Consider the following 20763-nt stretch of genomic DNA (forward strand, 5'->3'; position numbering starts at 1 on the left):
GGGCAGCCTGGGGAGGAGGGAAAGACAGCCCCACCCCGGAGATGCCCAGGGCTCCTGGCAGCAACTGGAGCCTTTAGGAGCAGCTGCCAATGACTCATTCACACAAACCCAAATACCCTGGGGCTGGGAACCCAAGCATTCTACTTCCCTAGCAGATTCCCAGCCCCAAATGCTCACAAATGAGGCTCCTGTTCTTTCTTCTCTGGCCCAGTAACTTCAAGGACCCACGTTTAGCCCCTAATTCTTCCCTGTTCCTCATTCAACTCTTATTCACTTTCCCGATGCTAATCGTCTTGGAATCCAGTGATTCCAAGTCAGCCCAGAGTGCACCATTTCCTTAGTTTTCTTTTATTTATACAAAAAAAACCCACCCTCAACATCTTTATAATTTAAGAACCCCTCCAAGGAACTTCTGTCAGCCAGGGCCCTTCCCTTCAGCCCTTCCCCATTGTCCTCTTCTGGTAATCCCTTTATAAGGCAGGGCCAGAATGGGATGCCCCATCTCGGGAGGATGGGCTATGACAGATGTACTGTTCAAGAGATCAAGCAGGTACACTGTGGCCTCCTATCCCAGTCTGGGCATTAAAAGAAGAACAACAAGGGGGACAGGTCCCCTGAGACATCAGGTTGTGACAAGAACTGGGAAGAAACAGAAAGATGAAACAAAAAAACAAAAAACCTTCAATATGAAGGCAGCAGATGTGGGGTAGGGGCATTTACAGGGTAAAAAAAATGAAGTGGGGTGACAATATCACTTCTAGGAGGATAACAAAACAGCCAGGAAAATGATGTCATATGCCACACCAGCATGTTCACAGTTGACTCCCCACCTCCTGTGACATCATTGCACTTCTGATATCATAGGACTGTCCCTCTGTCCTCTCTTTGGTCTGTGTGGGGTATAGCCCCTTAGGGGCGGGAGAGAAGCACCTGAGGAGTCCTGTTCAACGATGAGAAGGACCCTGAGAGGGAGCTATGCTCACCCCTCTCTCCCAACCACAAGGTGGAGAGCAAGAGTTAGGAGATTGGATAACTTTTGTTTCCTTTCCCTCAAGTGATAACCAGTTCTGAAGGAAAGCCTGGGAGATCCTGGGAGAAGGGGATTTGTGATCCACAAACTATCCTCAAACACTTCCACGTGACTGAATCTCCAAATCTGGTCTCTCCAAAATTCCATCCCCCATGGGTTCAAAGTGCAATCCCGCAAGGTTAAGGAGTGTGGTGGGACCTCAACTCTGCTGGGGAAGAAAAGGTTAGGAGTCCTGGGTTCCTCGGATCGGTCCAGGGACGTGAGCTCCTGGGGAGGAGCAGCAGAAGAAATGGGGATCAGTACTGGGGGGCTGGTCCTCCTGCCCCTCCTGGAGCTGCAGGCTTGGCCTGTGATCTCATGTGTTGGACGCTTGAGAGTATTTTCTTCTGGTGTCCAGCCAGAGTGACGCCAATCCGGAGTAGATCTCTATGCAAAGGAGGAGTAGAGGTCATTAGGTCATTACAAGCATTCTCTCTCAGAAATCCTCATACTACCTTCTCTAGTAATTTCTTATAAGATCTCAGATTAGAAGGGACTTCAAAGTTTACCTAACCTTTACACAACAGTGACATATGACTCTCTGGCCTCTGTTTGAGGACCTCTAACCTGCCCACTCTCCCCTGAGGGCAGTCCTTTCCACACTGAGACAGCTCTAATTATTAGAAAGTGTGTCCTTGGATTAAGTTGAAATCTATTTATCCAACTTTATTTTTTTTGGCCTCAGTTTCATTTTACTCACCATAGTGCATAAAACAAAATGCAAAGGAATATAAAGGAAACCAATTATATTGAAATGCAGTTATCAAAACCATTTGAAAAATACCTACTCTAACCTGTAGAGTTACCGGTGATTTGTACTGATTAATAGGAGTTTCAATTACAGGTTGAGTGAGGGAGGAACTTAGTATTTATTTATCCAACTTTCCATAATTGCTCCTAGCTCAGTTCTCTTGGGCCAAGCAAAACAAACCTAATTCCTTTTCCAAGTGACAGACCTTCAAACATGTGATGATGTCTCCCTCATTTTCTCTCCAGGCTAAACAACCCTAGTTTCTTCAACAAATCTTTATATGACACCATCTTGAGATCCCACACTATCCTGGTTGTGACCCTCTAGAATTTTCTAATTTGACAGTATGCTTCTTTAAAAGTCCTAGTTTCTCACTACAACTATACTTCTTCTTGGGGCTGGAAGCATCCAAGCAGGTTGGCCTGGGAAGAAGGACAGAAGAAAGGAAACAAGCATTTATTAAGTGCCTACTATGTGCCAGGCACTGTGCTCAGTGCTTTACAAATATTATTTCATTTGATCCTCACAACCCTGGGAGGTAGGTACTACCTATTATTATTCCTCTTGAGGAAACTGAGGCACACAGAAGTTACATGACTAGCCCATGGCTACACAGTGGTAAATATCTCAAGTTAGATTTGAACTCCAGTCTTCCTGACTCCAGAGGTGAGATGGTGGTGTTAAAGACAAGTCCAGTATCTGAGGTGGTTCCCAGAAAAGTGGAATGGGTGGAAGCACTGCATGAGCAAATACTGGATAATAATCCAATGCAACCTCCTCATTTTACAAATGAGGAAACTGAGGCCTAGAGAGAGGAAGGGACTTGTCAAAGAGGTAATGAGTGGGTGAACTAGTATTTTCACCTAGAGTCTTCTGATGCCAAATCTGGGGTTCTTTCCATTATACCACAACTTCTCATGGCCAAAGTAAAGAAGAGAGAGACACACACATAAAGTAGTGGAAGGAGAAGGGGGCAACAGGAAGGAGCTGGTGGGGGAAAAAAAACTGAAGGAAGAGGAGAACAGATAGAAAAAGAACATCAACTGTGCTTAACACGGTCTCTGGCACAGAGCAACACTTAATAAATGCTCACTGTTGGGGCAGCTAGGTGGCACAGTGGATAAAGCACTGGCCTTGGAGTCAGGAGGACCTGAGTTCAAATCCAGCCTCAGACACATAACACTCACTAGCTGGGTGACTCTGGATAAGTCACTTAACCCCAATTGCCTTACCCCAAAAATAAATAAATAAATAGATACTCACTGACCGAGTAACTAACTGACCAAAGACCAACAAAGACAGATTTGCCTGCTTCTACTGGGGACTGAGAGAGAAGATGGAAGGGGAGAACTGAAGCTAAGATAGAAAATGAAAGAGCCAACCAGAGAGGAGACAAGAGATAGGGAAGAAGAGTGAAGCAGAGCCAGGGAAAAGAAAGTGGAGACAGGTTCTCGTTCTAGCTCTTCCAGTAGTGATATGACCCTCTCTGACAATTTGTTTTCTCATCTATAAAACGAAGGGGGCTGGACCTATGACCTATTCTATGACCTAAACTGAAGAGAGACTGTGGAGAAGGAATGGGGAAGGGAAGGGAGAAATGGGGAGCAAAGAGAAAGGGAGGAGAGTACTGGGTACTTAAGAAACTTAAGAAGGGCTTCAGAGGTCATCCTGTCCAATCTTTCTCCAAAATATGAATCCTCTTCATGGCTCTGGCTTCTCCAGGGATGGAAAACTCACTGCCTCCCATTCCACCAAGGATAGCCCCAATTGTTGAGAAGTTCTTCCAAGTCTGCCCCTCCTGGAAACTTCCATCCTTTTATCCTAATCCTGCCACCTGGGACCAGGCAGAACGAGTTGAACTAGATCCTCTTTTGCATGACAGCCCTTCAAATACTTGGAGGCTGCTATCATACCACCTCTCTCACCACAAGTCTCCTCTTCTTAAGACTAGATATCCCTAACATTCTTTGAATGCCTTGGGGTTTGAATCCCCTCACCATCCTCCTCTAAGGACAGAAGAAAAGGGTGAGAAACAGGGGGAAAAGGGGACATGGAGGAGGAAAAAAGAGAAAAAGGAAGATGGAGCCAGGAAAAAGGAGAACATACATTCAGGGGAGAAATTTAAATGGAACAAAAATAGCTCAAGACAGAAAGGAGATGAAAAATCATGAATCACTTCAAGTTATTTCCTCCATGATTCTTAGATGTTCAGATTTTAAGGATTTTGGAATCTTTTTTTTTTGCTGGAACTATCAATATGCTTGATTTTATCAATGCTACTCTCAAGTCGTTCTTGCTATTAAAGCAATCATCTCTACTCAAAAAGGAAAGCTAATACTACATACAGGTCAATCCCAAAGGACTCTACCCAAATCCTCTGACACTCTTCTGGTTTTCAAAGCCTCCATTCCCCCATGCTTCCCCTAGCTGTTGCTTCCCCACACAGGCCCACAACTCACTCTGCTGAGATCTGGCTGACCAGCTCAAAGGAGCCAAACCCAGCAGCTGCAAAACTCTCTTCATATCGACCCATCTTGATCGCCCGAAGCCATTCGCCCACCGAGCCAAAGGCTGAGAAATGAGGCAACCGCTGATCCAGGAGAGGATGGGAGGCCCTGTGGGGCAAAGGACAGGTATGGAAGGCTGAGCATTATCAGCACTGGGAGTAAGGAAAAGGAAGGAGCAGAGGATAGCATGACAGGGCATTGACGAATGGCCAGGTATTGGGAGGCAGGCAGAGAATGGTTCCACACGACATCAGCAAAGCATCTTTCTGGAGGAGGGAGGTTCTCCAGTAGTCATCTAGAATGTCAGAAGGTAGACCCATAGAAGACCAGAGTTCTCACCCTCCATTCTCCCGGGCCACAATTTTGAGGCTGGCAGGGTTACGAATCAGCTTGTCAAGGGCACTGACCACCTGGGGGAAGCGAGGTCGTGCATTTCGGTCCTTCTGCCAGCAGTCCAGCATGAGCTGGTGCAAGGAGGTGGGACAGTCCGAGGGTGGGGGTAGCCGGTAGTCTTGCTCAATGGCGTTGATGACCTGACAGGTAGGAGGGGAAAAAAATAGTCAGGAAGTAGTGAGGTCTGGTGAACAGTGAATATTTTGAATGAAGATTTGTTACACCAGATTGAGGGAACACAATCAGACTGGCCACGTATGAGCAACCTATGTGCACTGTTTGGGATGGGTATAGGTACAGAGAGAAACCCTTCAAATGCCTCCTATGGCATTGGAACTGTGGTCCAGATATAAAGCCTTTCTTACCCTGCACTCCAGCCTCTGTTTCCCTAAAGGAAAGAGCGGTGCATTTGGAGCCATGCAGTTCAGTCCCTGGGTTTGAATTCTGGTTCTGTTACTACTTTTATGACTTTAGGCAAGTAGCTTAACTTCTCTGGGGCTCAGTTTACTCATCTGTAAAATGAGAGGGTTGGATTACATAATTGCTAAGGTCCCTTTCAGTTCTAAATCCTATGGACCTCTGAAGATTCAATCCTATCCCTAATACCAAAGATGTCTTCCTACCTACCCCACCTCTTTTCAGCGGAGACCACTCTGAAAATTCCCTTCCCTGCCAGCTTAATAATGGTGGATAGATGGCTACAGAACGGAGGGAAAGACCACATTGAAAATCTTTGGAAGAATTCTGTATAATGTATTTTAGGGCAAGTAAGACATATCCAGTGAGAACATCTTGAGGAAAGGGACTTACATCCTGGTTGCTCATGTCCCAATATGGACGTTCCCCAAATGACATGACCTCCCACATCACAATTCCATAACTCCAAGCATCACTGGCTGATGTGAATTTCCGGAAGGCAATGGCCTCAGGGGCTGTCCAACGGATGGGAATCTTGCCACCCTGAATAACAGAATGAGAAGGGCAACGTGAGAGATGGCTCCAACCCCAGCTCTTACTACCTAACCCTGACCTACTTTCTACAACCCAGACATTCAACTTCAGTCCTAGGCTTCTTCTTAGAGAGACATTGTGGAAGAGTTTGGGAGAAAAAAAAACTGAACTTGGAGCCTGGAAACCTTGGTTAAAATTCAGGCTCTGGCATATGTCTGTGTGACACTTCTCTGAGCCTCAGTTTTCTTATCTGCAAAATGGGGCTGCTAATACTTACACTAGTTACCTTACAGGGTTGTTATGAAGCAAGTGCTCTGTAAACTTTTAACACTACAAAAATGTGAATTGTTGCCTGTCATCAAGGTTACCTGCTCCCTAACTTCAATTCTAACCCCAGTTTTAAACCCCAACCACATCTACACAGGCAGCCTGTATTCCTTCACCAAGAGACCCAGGTGATCTGTTCTCCATCTTCCCAGGTGTCTCACAGCTCCTAGCCCTTCCCCTAAACCTAAACATCAAATCCCTCAGTCTTTGGCCCTATGTCTTTTTCCTGGCCCTCATTCCCTCCCCTTCTTGCCCCAAATACCCAGACATCCCACCTCCCTCGACTCTTCCTTCTGCCTACCAGGGAGCTGGTGTAGGTGGGGTCAGAGGAGTTCTCCTCCAGGAATCGGGAGAGACCGAAGTCAGAAACCTTGCAGACCAAGTTGCTGTTGACCAGAATGTTTCGGGCAGCTAGATCTCGATGCACATAGCTCATCTCTGCTAAGTATCGCATGCCTGAAGCGATGCCCCGAAGCATGCCCACCAGCTGGATGGCGGTGAACTGTCCATCATTAAGCTGACAAGTGGAAGGCGGATATTGGGAGAGGGAGAAACAAGACAAGGGAGCAGTGGATCAGAGGAGGCAGGAGGACTTGACAAGACACCCATTAGGCACCACTCTTGGAATGTTCTCATTCCTTTACCCTGAAAATCCATCTTCCTCTCAACTTCCTTTGGGACCCACCTCAAAATCCACCTCATTTTGGAATCTTTCCCCAGATGATTCCAGGCTGATCCCTTTCTTATTCTGATTCCCTTTCAACCTATACTTTGTTGCTTGGTTCCAGACTTGCATAATTCTACTAATGTGAGAGCAGGGGAGTGCCCTAGATTTGAAGGACCTGGGTTTGAATTCCAGCCTTATTGCTTACTAACCTTGGGCTGGTCACTTAATCACTTTGAGTCTTGGTTTCCTCATCCAAGAAGGGGCTGGACTGGATAATCTGGTTCTAGATTCTCTGAGGGTGTATGCATCCTGTCTCTTTAGGCTAGATTATCAGACAAAGATTATATTTTCTATTTTTTTCTACCCCTTAGTACATATTCTGCACCCAACAGATACTCAATAAATGTATCTGTTAACTTCTCTTTAATAATACTATTATTTAATTGTTATTAATTATTTATTTAATAGTGCCTTTAATAGGCTCTTCTTTATATATAGGATGTCTTATTGTAGTTTGAAGTTTAACAAGTTTTATTAATAAGCTTCATTAAGAGCCCTAACAAGCTACACAAGCTTAAAAGTGCACTAAGACTTTTGGGGCACCCTGAATACTACTGACCCACCAAGTTTTTTCCTTTGTGCTGATGGATTTGCATGAATCCAAAATACTATAGCTCAGGCTATTTTGCAACCAACATTAAGGTTGGTCTGGGCCTTGCTACTACCTGAGCATTTACAAGATCGTTAGCAGGGAGTAGGACACAGTTTGTGACCAAGACATAAAATAGGACAAACAAGGGACTCAAATCCTGACCTTGACCTCAGTAATGGGAGTCTTGAGCTTCTAAACTAACCAGTTACATAACAACACATCTGCCATTCAGCCAGGAGGCCAGAACAGAGTCACAACAGTCCCCTGTAGTTGGAGGTGGGAGAGGGCAAGAATACATGAGATCTCTTTCAAATGTGATAATATCTTCAAAGAACTTAGCATGGTGCCTGGCACATGGTAGGAGCTTAATAAATTCTTATTTCATCTTTTTCATCCCTGAAGTACAAAGGTACTTCTAGCTGTCTCTGGAGAGAAACTGAACTGATATATGTAACAGGGTGATGGTACAAGCTCTGGGATAAACACATATAATAATATTTCCTTGGAATATTCAAAGAATAATAATTCCTTGACCTTTGCTGAAAGAATAATGAAAGGGGCAGGAAACTATAGCAGGGGGGAAAAAAAGGTTAGACCTGGCCCTGCTACTTACTAACTATGTGCCTTTGGGAAAGTATTCCCTTCTCTAGGCCTCAATTTCTTCATCTGTAAAATGAGTGAGTTGAAGTAGAGGATCACTAAGGCCCTTTACAGCTATAGATCTAGGGTCTCATGATCTCAAGAGAATAAGGAAGCCAGAAATGGAAGAGAGGAAGCCAGGTATCTTACCTTTGATGTCTCATAACAAAAAGAAATATCTTATTCTGCTTCAGGAGAAAAGCCATGGGGGTTAGGAGGGTATAACTCCGGGAGGCTACGAGGGCAAGGAAGCAGGACTTACCCGAAGGAAGGAATCCAATGCCCCATTCTCCATGAATTCGGTTAGGATCATGACAGGCACACTATTGGTGACTACGCCTTCTAGTCGGATGATATTGGGATGTTCAAACTGGCCCATGATGGAGGCCTCACTCAAGAACTCCCTTCTCTGCCTCTCTGTATAGCCACCTTTCAGGGTCTTGATGGCTACATAGCTTTCCTTCTTTCCTGGGGTTTTCAGTCGTCCCCGACACACCTCTCCAAATTCTCCTGAAGAAAAGGAAGCTAGGTGTCTCACTTTCCTCACCACCGAGCGCCTCGCCTTCCTACACATAACCCTTTGCTTTCTCTAGCTCCAGTTCTCGACTTCAATCTCAGAGGTCCAAGCATCCAGCCTTAAAGCCCCACAACATGGTGATCTCTCCCCTATATTTCCACTCCACAAACAAGTACCCAAGGACCCTGCACCCTGAACTGTTGTCTCTCTTACCTGCTCCAATCACCTCCTCAATCTTGACGTAGGATACATCGATCTCCTTTGCAAATTCTCTCACAGCCTCATTGGGGTCTTCATAAGTGAAGGGGTCAATATAAACTTTTGTGCCTGGGAAACAGGGTGGGGAGCCATCAGTAAGGGATACACTTACTCAACTGTTTCCCTCAAGTACTCTGGTAACAGTATAACAGAATTATAGGCTTTAGAGCTGGAAGAAACAAGCTAGTTCAACCCCTATTGAAACTGAGGCCCAGAAAACATAACTGACTTGCCCAGGGATGCACAGGTAAGAAGTAGTACAGGTAAGAATCCCATTCTAAATCTTTTCCACTAGTACATAATGCCTCCAGGACTCCAGGTATCTTCTCTACAATCTTATTACCCCTCTTCTCCCAAAACCCCAGTCTCCTTCCCAAGCCAGGGCCCAGAACTCAGGTATCTAGTTATACCATGCACACACCATGCCCGATGAGATATTGTCCATGCTTGTCCGAATATTCAGCATCTCTCCCGCTGCTCTGTTTCCTGTAGTCAATGGGGAAAGGCAAAGGGATCAAGACTCAGGCTTATCTCAGTTTCCCAAGGGTGGAGAAAGAGGGAACTCCATATAAAATCCATGTTCTCTTTCCCACTCACTAGAAATGCCATCTGACTTGCCCTGGATCCAGGAAACAAGTGATTGTTTCAGGGCACAGAGGATGGGAGCTGCTGGTTCTCACCTGAGGCAGAGGACTGCGATGACAATGACCACTAGAATCAGAATAACACCCACAGCTGCTGTGCCCGAGATCAGTGCCAGCTGGTCCCTCCAGTTCTCATTCTCTATTTTCAGAGGGAACAAGTTTGGAGAGTCAGAATGGGCAAGACCCTTGGGAGAGTGGTATTAAGGAATATTTGGCTTATTGACCTTTCTCTTCCTCCTTCCCCCTCCCCAGCACTGAACTAGAGAAGGAGGGTGGTTGTGGGTTTGGCCATCAGTGCTCCTCCCCTCCAGCATTCTTCACACAGTATGACTGTATGACAGAAACAGAGACTGAGAAGGACAGAAATAGAGCAAGAAATCTGAGATGGAAAATGAAGACAGAGATGGGTTAGAAGGAAAAGCGGCTGTCAGGGAGAAGTGATCAGGGAGAAATCCACCATAGAGATAATAATCAAGAGCCCAGAAGACCCTCTTCCTACTCTGTTCCTGACCCCACTGTAAATCTCTTACCATCCAGTTTGGTTTGGCTGTCATGCTCACGGCCAAAGGGCCCATAGCCAGCTTCAGAGCGTGCCCGAACTTGAACAAGGTAACTGGTCCCCCTCTTCAACCCTTGTAGTTCTGCTTGATTTTCTGATGTTTTTAGGAAGCGTACTCCACTTGGTCCTTCCACACCCTGTCCTCAGTGAGGGAGAGAAAGGGTGGCTGTGAGTTAGGATTTCAGGTTCTCTGTTTAACCCCTTGCTTCAGCTTCCAACCCTCTCCCTGCTAACTCTCATCTCTTCCATTGATGGCATCCCCTAAAGCATTTTTTACTGTTTATCCTGAATTGAACAACTTGTTTTGACAATTTGGGTCTTATGTGTCTCAAGAAGGGTGGGGAGTTCATGCCTTCTATGTACCATACCCCTTCCTTACTACACAAAGGATACTCAGCCAGTAATGACTGATTCTGTCTTTAAAACACAGGAATTCAACCCTGGGGTCTTCTGCCCCACCTCAAGGACTTTAGTATCTGAGTAATTCTCACCTTCTCGTGGTACTTGACCTCATAATCCAGCACAGCCCCACTGGATGGATGGGGAATAGACCAAGTCAGGCTTAAGCTGCTCGGGGATGCTCCTGTCACTTGGATATCTGATACTGGAGGTGGTACTAGAGAGAAACAGGTCAGACAAGTTACTCCAAACTTGCCCCTAATCTGTCAAGTGCTTTCCTTGCCCTTCCCAATCTCTTCAGTCTCCCCATTGTTCTTATAATCTCTTTCTCAGCTCTGCCTAGTGCTATGATTTCTCTTCTGTGTCCTTCAGCCCCAGGCCAATCTTGAGCTCTACAGATCTCCACTCTTGAGCACCTTTGTTCTCCTTTTTTCCGTTATAACCTCAACCCAACTAGACTCTGCTGGTCTCCCATCTACTCAGCCCATTTGGCCCTGCTTATCGGTCTTCTATTGCTAGTTTCCCACATTCCTCCTGGGCTCTCCATGCCCCATCACACTGCTTATTTATCCCTATTCTCTAGTCCCTAAATCCCCAAACTTACCCTCTCGGTCTGTGGTGACATTGACTGCTTCCACAGGAATGGGCCCAAGGGCCACAGAAGACACCCCATTGATGGCCATGACCTCAAAGGCATAGGTAAAGTCAGGACGGAGCCCTTGAACCCCTACCCAGGGCTCTGCCAGGTTTTCAGGACCCGGATCAAAGATCAGATCTCTTCCACATGGTACACAAGAGCCCCGTGGATGGCACTCATGGCAACGAAGGGCATAAGTCAGGTCCCCTCGGCCTCCTGATTCAAGAGGAGCACTCCACTCCAGGCGAAGAGATGAGCCGTTGAGACGGGCCACTACGCTCCGTGGGGCTGAGGGCGGTGCTGAGGGACACGGGGAGGACAGACACAGAGAAGTAACAACAGAGGCAAAGACAAAAGGTAACATTCAGTGGGGACAAATAGACAACTCACAGAAGAGACACAGAGGAACAGAGAGAAAAATATACATACATAAAGAAAAAGAAACCAAAATAATCCCACCAGATAGACAGACAGAGGGAGAAAGGGGCAGAGACAAACAAAAGTCAGTTTGCTTTCTTATGAAGCACAAAACCTTAAATAGTAAATGCTTAATAAATGTGGGTTGAGTTGAACTGAATGGAACTATAGGTGGTGTGTGTTGCTCAATTTTGTATGACTGAGGGACGAAATGCTTGACTCCTGAAGAGGTCTGTTAGAGATCACCTTGCTCAAACCCCTTCCCCCCGATACACACAACAATTTTCAAGATGATATCAAGGCATCATCAGATTTCTGGGCCCTGGTTACTTACTGGTACAAGGAGCTCCCAGGGGGTCTTTGGGAGCACGAAAGTAGCCAATGCGGCACTGGCAAATGGTCGAGCCAAAGGAGTTGGACTGGCTATTAGCTGGGCATAGCTGGCATGACCCCTCTCCTGCAAGAGGCTTGAATGCTCCCTGCATACAGGCTGTGGAAGAGAAGCAAAACTATTTTCTACTCCCCATTACAGTTCATCTGATTCCAAAGTTTCATGAATACCATCCAATAGTAGAGAAGAGAAGGGAGAGGGTCAGGAACCCAGAAAGAGAGGGGATAAGGTGTTCACTTACAAAGAGAAAACATACAGAAGAAAAAGGAAGAAAAGGAGTCAGAGGTCATACTGAATAAGTTAGGTCCATGAGGTTTTTGTCCCCTGACCCCAATCCTGATCAAGACCTGATGGAATTCTTAGTGCTTAGGTTAAAATTCTCAGAGGTAGGGAAAAGGATGTAAGAATGTGGTTGAGGCTTGCGAAAGAGGCTAAAGTGGAGAGGGGAAAGATTAGAGGAAGATTAGAGATGACTTAGAGTCATGAATTTTGAATCTGGCCTCAGCCACTTATTAGCTGTGTGACCCTGGGCACTCATTCACTGAGTCTCAGTTTCCTTATTTATAAAATGAGGATAATAATGGCACCTATTTTGAGGGCTGTTGTGAAGATGATTGGAGAGAATATGCATAAAGTGCTTTGTAAATCTTAACATGCTACATAAATGTATTATTATTGTAGTTAATTAATTGTAATGTAATTAATTAAGAGAGGTTATGGTTGATGAATTCATGAGTTGTGGAAACATTGGAAGTCCCAAAAGAAGAGGAATTTACTGGATTCCATTTGCTCCAGTTGAGGCTATGGTAAGAGAGTAGATTTTGTGGGATACTTCCTGAAAAGAAAGGCTAGAAAACCCAAGAGAGGGGAGACCATTAGATATAGAAAAAGAGCTGTAGGAACTAAGAGGGACAAATTCTGGGAGTCAAAGAACCCTAGATTAACGATTGCAGGGACTTCAGAAATCACAAGTTCTAACCTATTAATCTTAAAGATGGGAAAGTAACTTCTGCAGGTTCCCATAGCTAATAAATAGCACAGTCAAGACTCAAAACTCAGGGGCAGCTAGATGGTGCAGCGGATAGAGCGCCAGCCCTGGATTCAGGAGGACTTGATTTCAAATTCAGCCTCAGACACCTAACACTTACTAGCTGTGTGGCCCTGGGTAAGTCACTTAACTCCACTGTCTAGCCAAAAAAAAAAAAAGACTTGAAACTCAGGTCCAATTCTCTTTATACTACACCACACTGTCTGCTTATGGATAAAAGAAAGGTGGGGTCAGGGGTTGGGGTGGACAGGATAGGGGAACAACCCTCACCTCGGCACTTGGTGTTGTCTTCAACTGCTTCATGGCCTGAAGCACACGTACACCCAGTGACTGGTTGCTCCGCCCACTGGCCATCTTCCCGGCAGTAGAGGCTAGGACCAGGGCCAGAGGCTGGGACAGCATCTGCCACACAGCTCCCAGCTACAGGCACCACTAGTTCATGAGGTACAGTCTCAGGGAAGTGGGTCAGGTTGACAGTCAGCTGGGGGCATTTCTTATAGAAGAGGTGGAGGGATAACAGGGCCATGCAGGCACCCTGGTCTTGAAAGGCCAGGTAGAAACCAGCCTTGGTGAGAGGGCCCAGTCTCAGGGTCTTCACATTCACCTTCCCAGTTGCCTCAACCCCTGGACGCTTCCGAGTCAGGTGCTCTGCTGCAACTGTGTCCACCTAACCAAGTTTGTGGGGGATGCAATGTTTACATCTGTAACTGTCTCACAGGACCCATGTACACTATTGCCAATGCCCCAGTTCTTTTCTGAGTTCTCCCTAGGACCCCATTCTTCTTCTGGAGTCCATGTCCTGCATTGTTTTTCTCTCATACCCCTTCCAGACTCTAGCTTCATCTTCAATATCCCCTTCACTCAGCCCCTCCCACCCAAGTCTTTGTTCCCTTCCCAAGACCATGGCACCCTGCTTCCCTAGTCCCCTAGCTTTCCTCTAAATAAAGCTCTATTTAGAAATTAGAGATCTGTTAATTTCATATAGTCCCCTCCCTCTCCCTCATTCCCTACTTGTCAGCTCACTCCCCAACCTTTACGTATTCAATGCTGCAGGGTCTAGATACCTTGATATAGGGGTTCTCCATCCAAGAGGGTGAGAGGGCAGTAGCAGTGTCAGCATCACTTTCGTAGTAGAAAACAGTGAAAGTCTCTTTGCAGGCACGCCCAGCTCGGGGCAGGGATAGGCATTCCAGCATGGTAAACCGTAAGGTGGCATAGACAGTTCTTGCCCCTTTCCGGGGCACCCAACCTGTTCGAAGCCAGTGGGGCTGCCCAGGTGGCCGCTGTACATCACATACTTCATACGTCCGAACACTATGCTGCTCTTCGTCCAGTCCGCTCAACTCTTCCCACTATTCAGAGAAGAGGTGCTATAAGTAGAAGCAATGGGAATGTGGGAAAGGGAAGGGAACAGAAGGAGCAAAGAGAATTGGGGGGCAGCTAGGTGGCACAATGGGTAGAGCTCCAGCCTTGGAGTCAGGAGGACCTGAGTTCAAATCTAGTCTCAGACACTTGATACTTACTAGCTCTGTGACCCTGGGCAAGTCACTTAACCCCAACTGCCTCACCAAAAAGCAAAAAAAAAAAAGGACTGGGCCTCTCAGACCATCTAGTAGGGAATCTGGATCAAAGGTCTATGCATGGGAAGATGGTAGCAGAAGCTTAAATCAAAGGTCCATCTGTAACAGGTTAGAGGGCCAAGGCTCAACAGTTGCAATTCACTGCAAGTTGGGTCAGCCTTTAAGGAGAGAATGAAGACGCCTGAACTTACGAAAGTTGGGAGAGAAGAGATATCTGAGGATCTGAGAGCCAAAGGACTAGGACAGGGAGACTAATGGTAGAAAGGCTTAGGAGATGAATACTTGGAGGGTTGAGGTGGTAGGATATGTCTTTATCCTGTAAGTTTTCTTCCTCCATCCCATAATCCCTTCTTTAAATCAAGTCAAGAAGTTTATTAAGTGCTTTCTATGGGCCAAGAGCTGTGCTAAACTTCAGGGATTAAAAAAAAAGGCAAAAAGTGGTCTCTGATCTCAAGGAGCTCATAGTCTGATGGGGGAGATAACATGAAAATGTTTATGTACAAACAAGATATATTCAGCATAAATTGGAGATAATATCAGAAGGAAGGCACTGCCATTAAGAGGGAATCCGGAAAGGCTTCCTGAGGAAGGTGGGATTTTAGTTGAGACTTGAAGAAAGCCAGGGAAGCCAGGAGGCAGGTGAGGAAGGAGAGCATTCCAAGGATGGGAACAGCCAGTAAAATTCCGAGAGTCAGGAGATGGAGTGTCTTGTGTGAGGAACAGCAAGGAGGACTGTGTCACTGGACCACAGAGTACATGGAAGGGAGGTATAAAGTACCAGAAGACTGGAAAGATAGAAGGGTGTTAAAAGGCAAACAGAGGACTTTATATTTGGTCCTAAAGGTCATAGGGAGCCATTGGAGTTGACTAATAAGTGACATGATTAGATGTGTACTTTAGGCATGAAGGTGGCATGGTAGATAGAGTGCTAGGTCTGGAGTCAGGAAGATTGGAGTTCAAATCTGACCTTAGACACTTATTGGCTGTGTGACCCCAAGCAAATCACGTAATCTCATGGTTTGCTTTGGTTTCCTCCACTGTAAAATAGGTGTAATAATAACACGTACCTTCCAAGGTTGCTGAAAGGAACAAATGACAAAAATAATTGTAAAGCACTTAGCACAGTGCTTAACACATGGTAGGTGCCTAATAAATGCTTATTTCCTCCCTTCCTTCCTTCCTTCCTTTCTTCTTCAATTTGACAGCTGGGTAGAGGATGGACTAGAGTAGAGAAAGACTTGAGGCCGGAAAATCAACCAAAAAGATATTGAAATAGTTCAGGTATCTGGTGATGAGGGCCTACACCAGGGTGGCAGCTATTTGAGCAGAAAGAAGGGGATGTATACAAGAAATGCGGGGAAGATAGAATCAACAAGACATGGGAATATATTAGAAATGGGGGTGGCAAGGTAAGAGAGTGATGACTTGAAGATGTCATCTCAGCTTTGAGGTTGGAAGCCTCAGCAACCAGGTTTGATTTTAGATGTGCTGAGCTTGGCATATCTACAGGAAACCTAATGTGAGATGTCCAATATGCAATTGGAGGTGTGACAGGTCAGGAGAGAGGTTAGGGCTGGACAGATCTGAGAATCATTTGCATAGAAAGAGGGTAAATGAATTCCTGTGAGTGGCTGAGATTACCAATCAAAAGAGCACAGAGGAAGAAGAGAAAAGGACACCTATGATAGGGGAGTCTCCTTTTCCTACCTCCTTCCATGTCCTTGGCCCTGGCTCTTACCTGTCCCTCCACCTGAGGATAAGTAACCCATTTCAGATCTGCCGTCTCCAGCTTTGTGTTCAGGAGGGTCTCTAGGAAAGATAGAAAGGCAAAATCAAGGTCAAGGAATTTGGGGGACAGATGGACCCACTTATCTCTATGGGGGATAAAGGTTCTGAGGGAGATGAAACCTGACAATTCTAATTTAGTTGGGTTCTATTAGACAAAGGAAACGAAGTTCCAGAGGTAGGGGTGGGAATTAATCCTGGTTTTTTTTCCTCCTCACCCTCTGGTCTTCTTTTCTCTCTTTGGCTGCCAGCTCCACCCCTAACAGCTGGCAAATGCCTGGTTCACCCCCTGAGGGATCCCCAAGATCCTGGCCTTCTTCCCTACATTGGTGGATCATGGAAGAGAGCCTTTAAGTCTAGAAAGCAGCAGGTTAGGAAGGTGTTCAGTTAGGACCATCAAGCACCCTTCACCCAATCTCACCAGTAAAATGTAATCTCTTGGAGACTGGGAAAGGTCTGTCATTAAAAAAAATCTTTTAAATATATTGCCAGTGTCCAGCACAATATGTTTAACAAATGTTTGTTGAATTTAGTTAAATCGAATTGATTCACTGACCCATAAGACATTGACCCCTCCTTTGAAGGGCAAAGGGCTGATGAAGAGGGAACATCACCCTCCCTCTTCTCTCAGGATCCAGGTTCCACTCTCACAGCCTCCATTTCTCTCTCCTCAACTCCTACTCCCCCCCCCCGAAGACATAGACATTCCATCCTGCAGACAGTAGTTCTTCCCTTTCAGTTATTGCTCCCACACTGGGACACCCCCCCAACAAAAAAAGTCCCTTTCCCCATCAGGATCAACTCTCATTCTCCAAGTAGAGCCTAGACACTTGGGTTTCATGCCCTGGCCCCCCTATTGGGGCCTCACATCTGGATCTGGTTATGGGAAGGAAAAGGGGAGGAGATGAGAAAAGCCCCCCCTACACCACACACACACACACACACACACACACACACACACACACACACACACACACACACACCTGGCTTTGCTTCTGCAGCTAGGAGAGGAGGTGGAGGCGGGGCTGGTGGAAGGAGGAGATTAATAGAAGCTGCAGAGCCCTAGGCTGGGGAGGGGAAGGAGGAAAGGTAGGGGAGGGAAATCCCCTTTAAATTGCTTGGCTAGTTGGAGCAAAATCCCTCCTAGGACCCAGGGAAGAGTAGAGGGTGCAGAGGATAGTTAGTCAATTTGAAGGGCAAGCCACTTGAGCAGGACAGGGCCTGAAGGAGAGACAGAAAAGGTGAATGAGATAGCCTCTTCCCTTTCACTCAACTCGATTCTCCTACCAAGAAAAGGGATTTCTCTCTCTGGCTCTGAGTCACTTGGGAGCCCAACCATCCTAAGGCAAAGCCGCCTAGCAACCCTCTAGGGGTGATTGGAATATTAGAGAAAGCTAGGGACAGGTTCTGGGAAGTGGATTGGAGGAAGGTAGAGGTCTCCTCCCTCCATTGTTCCCCTCAGAAAGAGTTTTTCCTGTCTCTAATTTATGCATCATCTCTGTCAGTAATTTTCTCTATCTCTGTGTATCTCATCTCTAACAGAGTCTCTGTCTATGCCTCAGTCTCTATTGGAACTGTCATTTCTGTCTCCCTCTTCACTACTCTCTCTCTCCCATTCTCTGTTTCCCTTTCCTATGTCTTACTCCTCTCTCTCAATTCTCAATTCTGTTTCCCTCATATTGTGTATTTCTTTCATCTACCAGCTGACAACTACATTCCTTTTTCTTCTGTTTCTTTCTTCTGGTTCCTCAAGTCCTTTTTTCTTCTCTTTTCCCTTTCCCTCTCCCTCCCTTTCTCTTCCTCTCATTCTTTCCCCCCAATTTTCCCCACAAGCCTTTTTTCCCTTTCCATCCCAGCCTTTTTGAGCATAGAGAGTTTATCTTCCCTCCTCACATGCTTTTTGGCCTCCACTTCTCTTTGATCCATGGCCCAGTGCTCTGTGTTGCTCAGCCCTAAGAGAAATCAGGATTTTCCAAATACCTTTGATTCTTGCCCTTTACCTCCTCTATGGCCCACTCCCCAGAGACCCCCTTTGATTCCAGGCAGTCAAAAGGAGGTGGGGGAGCTCATTGAAAGAGATCAAGGCAATAGGAATGGGATTTACAGGGCTCTTGTCTCCCCCTCCAAAAGAATGGAGGGTGGGAGGGGGCCTGAAAGACAAACATATTTGAAGAAAGAGAAAAAAAATGCTTACAGGATAACTAAGGAGCTGGTGCCTGGGTGGCAGGGTTAGTTAGCAAGAGTTTTTTGGGTTTGGGGTGGGGACTGGGGTAGGGTCTATAGTAGATTTTTGGGTGCCAGAGACTGATTGGTGAGTACTGTTTGGTGACATGGAATACAACTCTGAGAAAGGTATCAGTGTAGGGGAAGAATTCCAGTCAAATCCCTTCATTTGAGAGCTAAACTGTTTACAGACATCTTAAGGGGTGTGAATGTGGATAGAGCTCAAGTTTTGGGATGCTTTGGGGCCTAGGTATAGAAGGAGAGTGTGAAGAGAGCTGAAGTTCTGGGGCCTAGGTACTGGGGAGCAGACCCATATGGTTTGAGGAGGGGGTTGTTCCTGAGATGAGGAAAGTTATGGAAGGCATTATTTGGATAATGGTAGTAGTGGAGGTAAGGTGTAAATTCATTGGCAAATGTCTCATTTGAGGATGGGGCACATTTGGGAGGAAGGACTATATTAGTTTGGGAGTATGTACAGCAAGCTTAGGAGAGATCAGAAGGGAAGAGTTTGGGGAAAAGTTTAAGCTATTGGGGAAAGCTATTAGTGGGGGGAGAAATAAAGGGGCTTGGGAGGAAATTTTGAAGCCTGGGAGAAAGGTATGAGGAGCTGAGGTGGGGAAACGTCCCAGGACAAGGGATTCAACTCCCTCTTCTTTGCAAACAAAAGAAAAACCCACTTCCCTGCTGGGCAGCCTACCTTCCCCCCCCCCTTCCCTTCCTACCCACCCCCAGCCACAAACTCCAATCCAGATCCTTTTCCCCAGCCCAAAGGCAGAAAGGCCAGGGAAGGGGTGAGGAAAGAATAGACCCCTTATCTCCTAAGCCAAACTTAAAGCCACTGGGAATTGGGAAGGGAAAGTTCCCCCAAACTCACCCACCTTCTAGCGCAGAAGCCAGGGACGCCCAGCAGAGCAGCGCTCGAAACTCCATGGCGCCACCTGGTTCCCAATTAGATCCGAGTTTGGGGGGCGCGAGCCCCCCCAGGTCTGAAACCCTCTGATTAGGAGCACAGTTCTTGCCCCCCGCACCGCTTTCTTTGCTCGCAGTCCTTTCAGTACCCCACCATACGGGGGGAGCGCAAGGATCCAGAAGACGCCCCAGATTAGAGCTCCAAAACTGTTTTTGCTTCTCCTCCCGAGGTGTGGGTATAGTCTATCCTTCTCTCTGAATAGTTTAATCTAGAAAGTGTGGAGACCATAAGACTCTCTTAAATTGGGGCACAGTCAGAGAGGGAGGGCTGGAGTTGGGGGTCTCTCTGGATTCTCAGGATCTCGTCCAGGGGCCTCTCCGGGAAGAATCAGGGTGCAGTTAGGTCTCCCTACCCCTTCTCTCCAATCACTTTGCTCCCACCGGGCCCCCAGAGTCCGCTCCCGCCAGCGAGGGAGAGAGAAAGAGAGGGAGGGGAGCAAGCACTAAGATGGGGCCTGAACCGGGGCAGGGGCTGGGACTGGTACTGGGGCCCGGGCCAGCGCCTCGGTTGGGGAGGGAGGGAGAGAGGAGGGACTGACGACCAAGGGAGGAGCGGACTGGCTGGGCAGGGCCCCCAGGGAGAGAAGGGGCAGGACTGCCCGGATTGGAGCCCGCGGATTACTGAATAATTCATGAGGAAAGTAGAGTTGGGAACTAAAAGGCGGTGGGGGGTACATGGAGGAGGAGCCGGAAAGTTAGAAGAAAGTTTGGAAAAGAGGAAGGAGAGAGGGAGGGAGAGAGGGAAAAGGAGGAAGCGGGGAAGGGGGGGCCCGTGTGCCGTGAAAGAGGCAAAAACACTGAGACACCCCTGGTAGAGGCAAAGAAATCGGGAAGTACTCAGAGTACGAGGGTTACACAGAGATGCAAACACACCAAACTTCCATGCAATGCAGAAAACACGCATAGAAAAATGGACTCATTGCCATCTACCCAAATTTAAGAGTCTAGTGGTCTCAGGTGTTCACTATTCTGTCATACTTGGCATGTGGTTGGGTTGCTTAGGCACAAAGGAGTGGATAGCAAAGAGTGGAGATCTCTCATACACCTATGGCAGGGAATAGAAATTGGTCCTACATAGGCACTGAGAGAGGTTGTTCAACATTTATTCATCCAATAAACATTTATTTGGTGTTTACTATGCTAAAGAATCATACATCAGGAATTGAAACAAAGAACTCGGGAAGTTGGGAACTGAAAAGTGAAAGGCAGGAGGTGCCTCTCCCACTTCCCTCACCGCCCCCATGCCCTGCAGTGAAGCAGGCACAGACAAAAAGGAACTGAGTAGGATACCCAGTTGAGGAATCTCCAGTCTCTAAATCCCTGCCTCTCCATCCCACTCTCCCTAACAGTAGGAAACTCCCCCCTTTCCCAAGCTCTGAC

The 20763-nt window shown here is 46.7% G+C and overlaps 1 protein-coding gene across 1 annotated transcript; it reads right to left on the minus strand.

Annotated features, from left to right (window-relative positions):
• Positions 1–332: 332 nt before the first annotated feature.
• Positions 333–19915, minus strand: EPHB4 (EPH receptor B4). Its single transcript, XM_020979148.2, has 17 exons — positions 19293–19915; positions 16145–16215; positions 13891–14178; positions 13097–13493; positions 11722–11877; positions 10938–11270; positions 10426–10550; positions 9906–10071; positions 9412–9514; positions 9153–9217; positions 8687–8800; positions 8219–8466; positions 6300–6515; positions 5531–5680; positions 4667–4860; positions 4280–4435; positions 333–1456 (listed from the first exon to the last, which is right to left on the minus strand). Exons 1-17 carry the CDS (start codon positions 19342–19344, stop codon positions 1327–1329), a joined length of 2964 nt encoding a protein of 987 aa, XP_020834807.1. The 5' UTR covers positions 19345–19915; the 3' UTR covers positions 333–1326.
• Between the last annotated feature and the right edge of the window lie 848 nt (positions 19916–20763).

The sequence above is a fragment of the Phascolarctos cinereus genome, unplaced genomic scaffold (assembly GCF_003287225.1).
Source record: "Phascolarctos cinereus isolate Bilbo 61053 unplaced genomic scaffold, phaCin_HiC Scaffold_5;HRSCAF=322, whole genome shotgun sequence".
NCBI classification, from domain to species: domain Eukaryota; kingdom Metazoa; phylum Chordata; class Mammalia; order Diprotodontia; family Phascolarctidae; genus Phascolarctos; species Phascolarctos cinereus.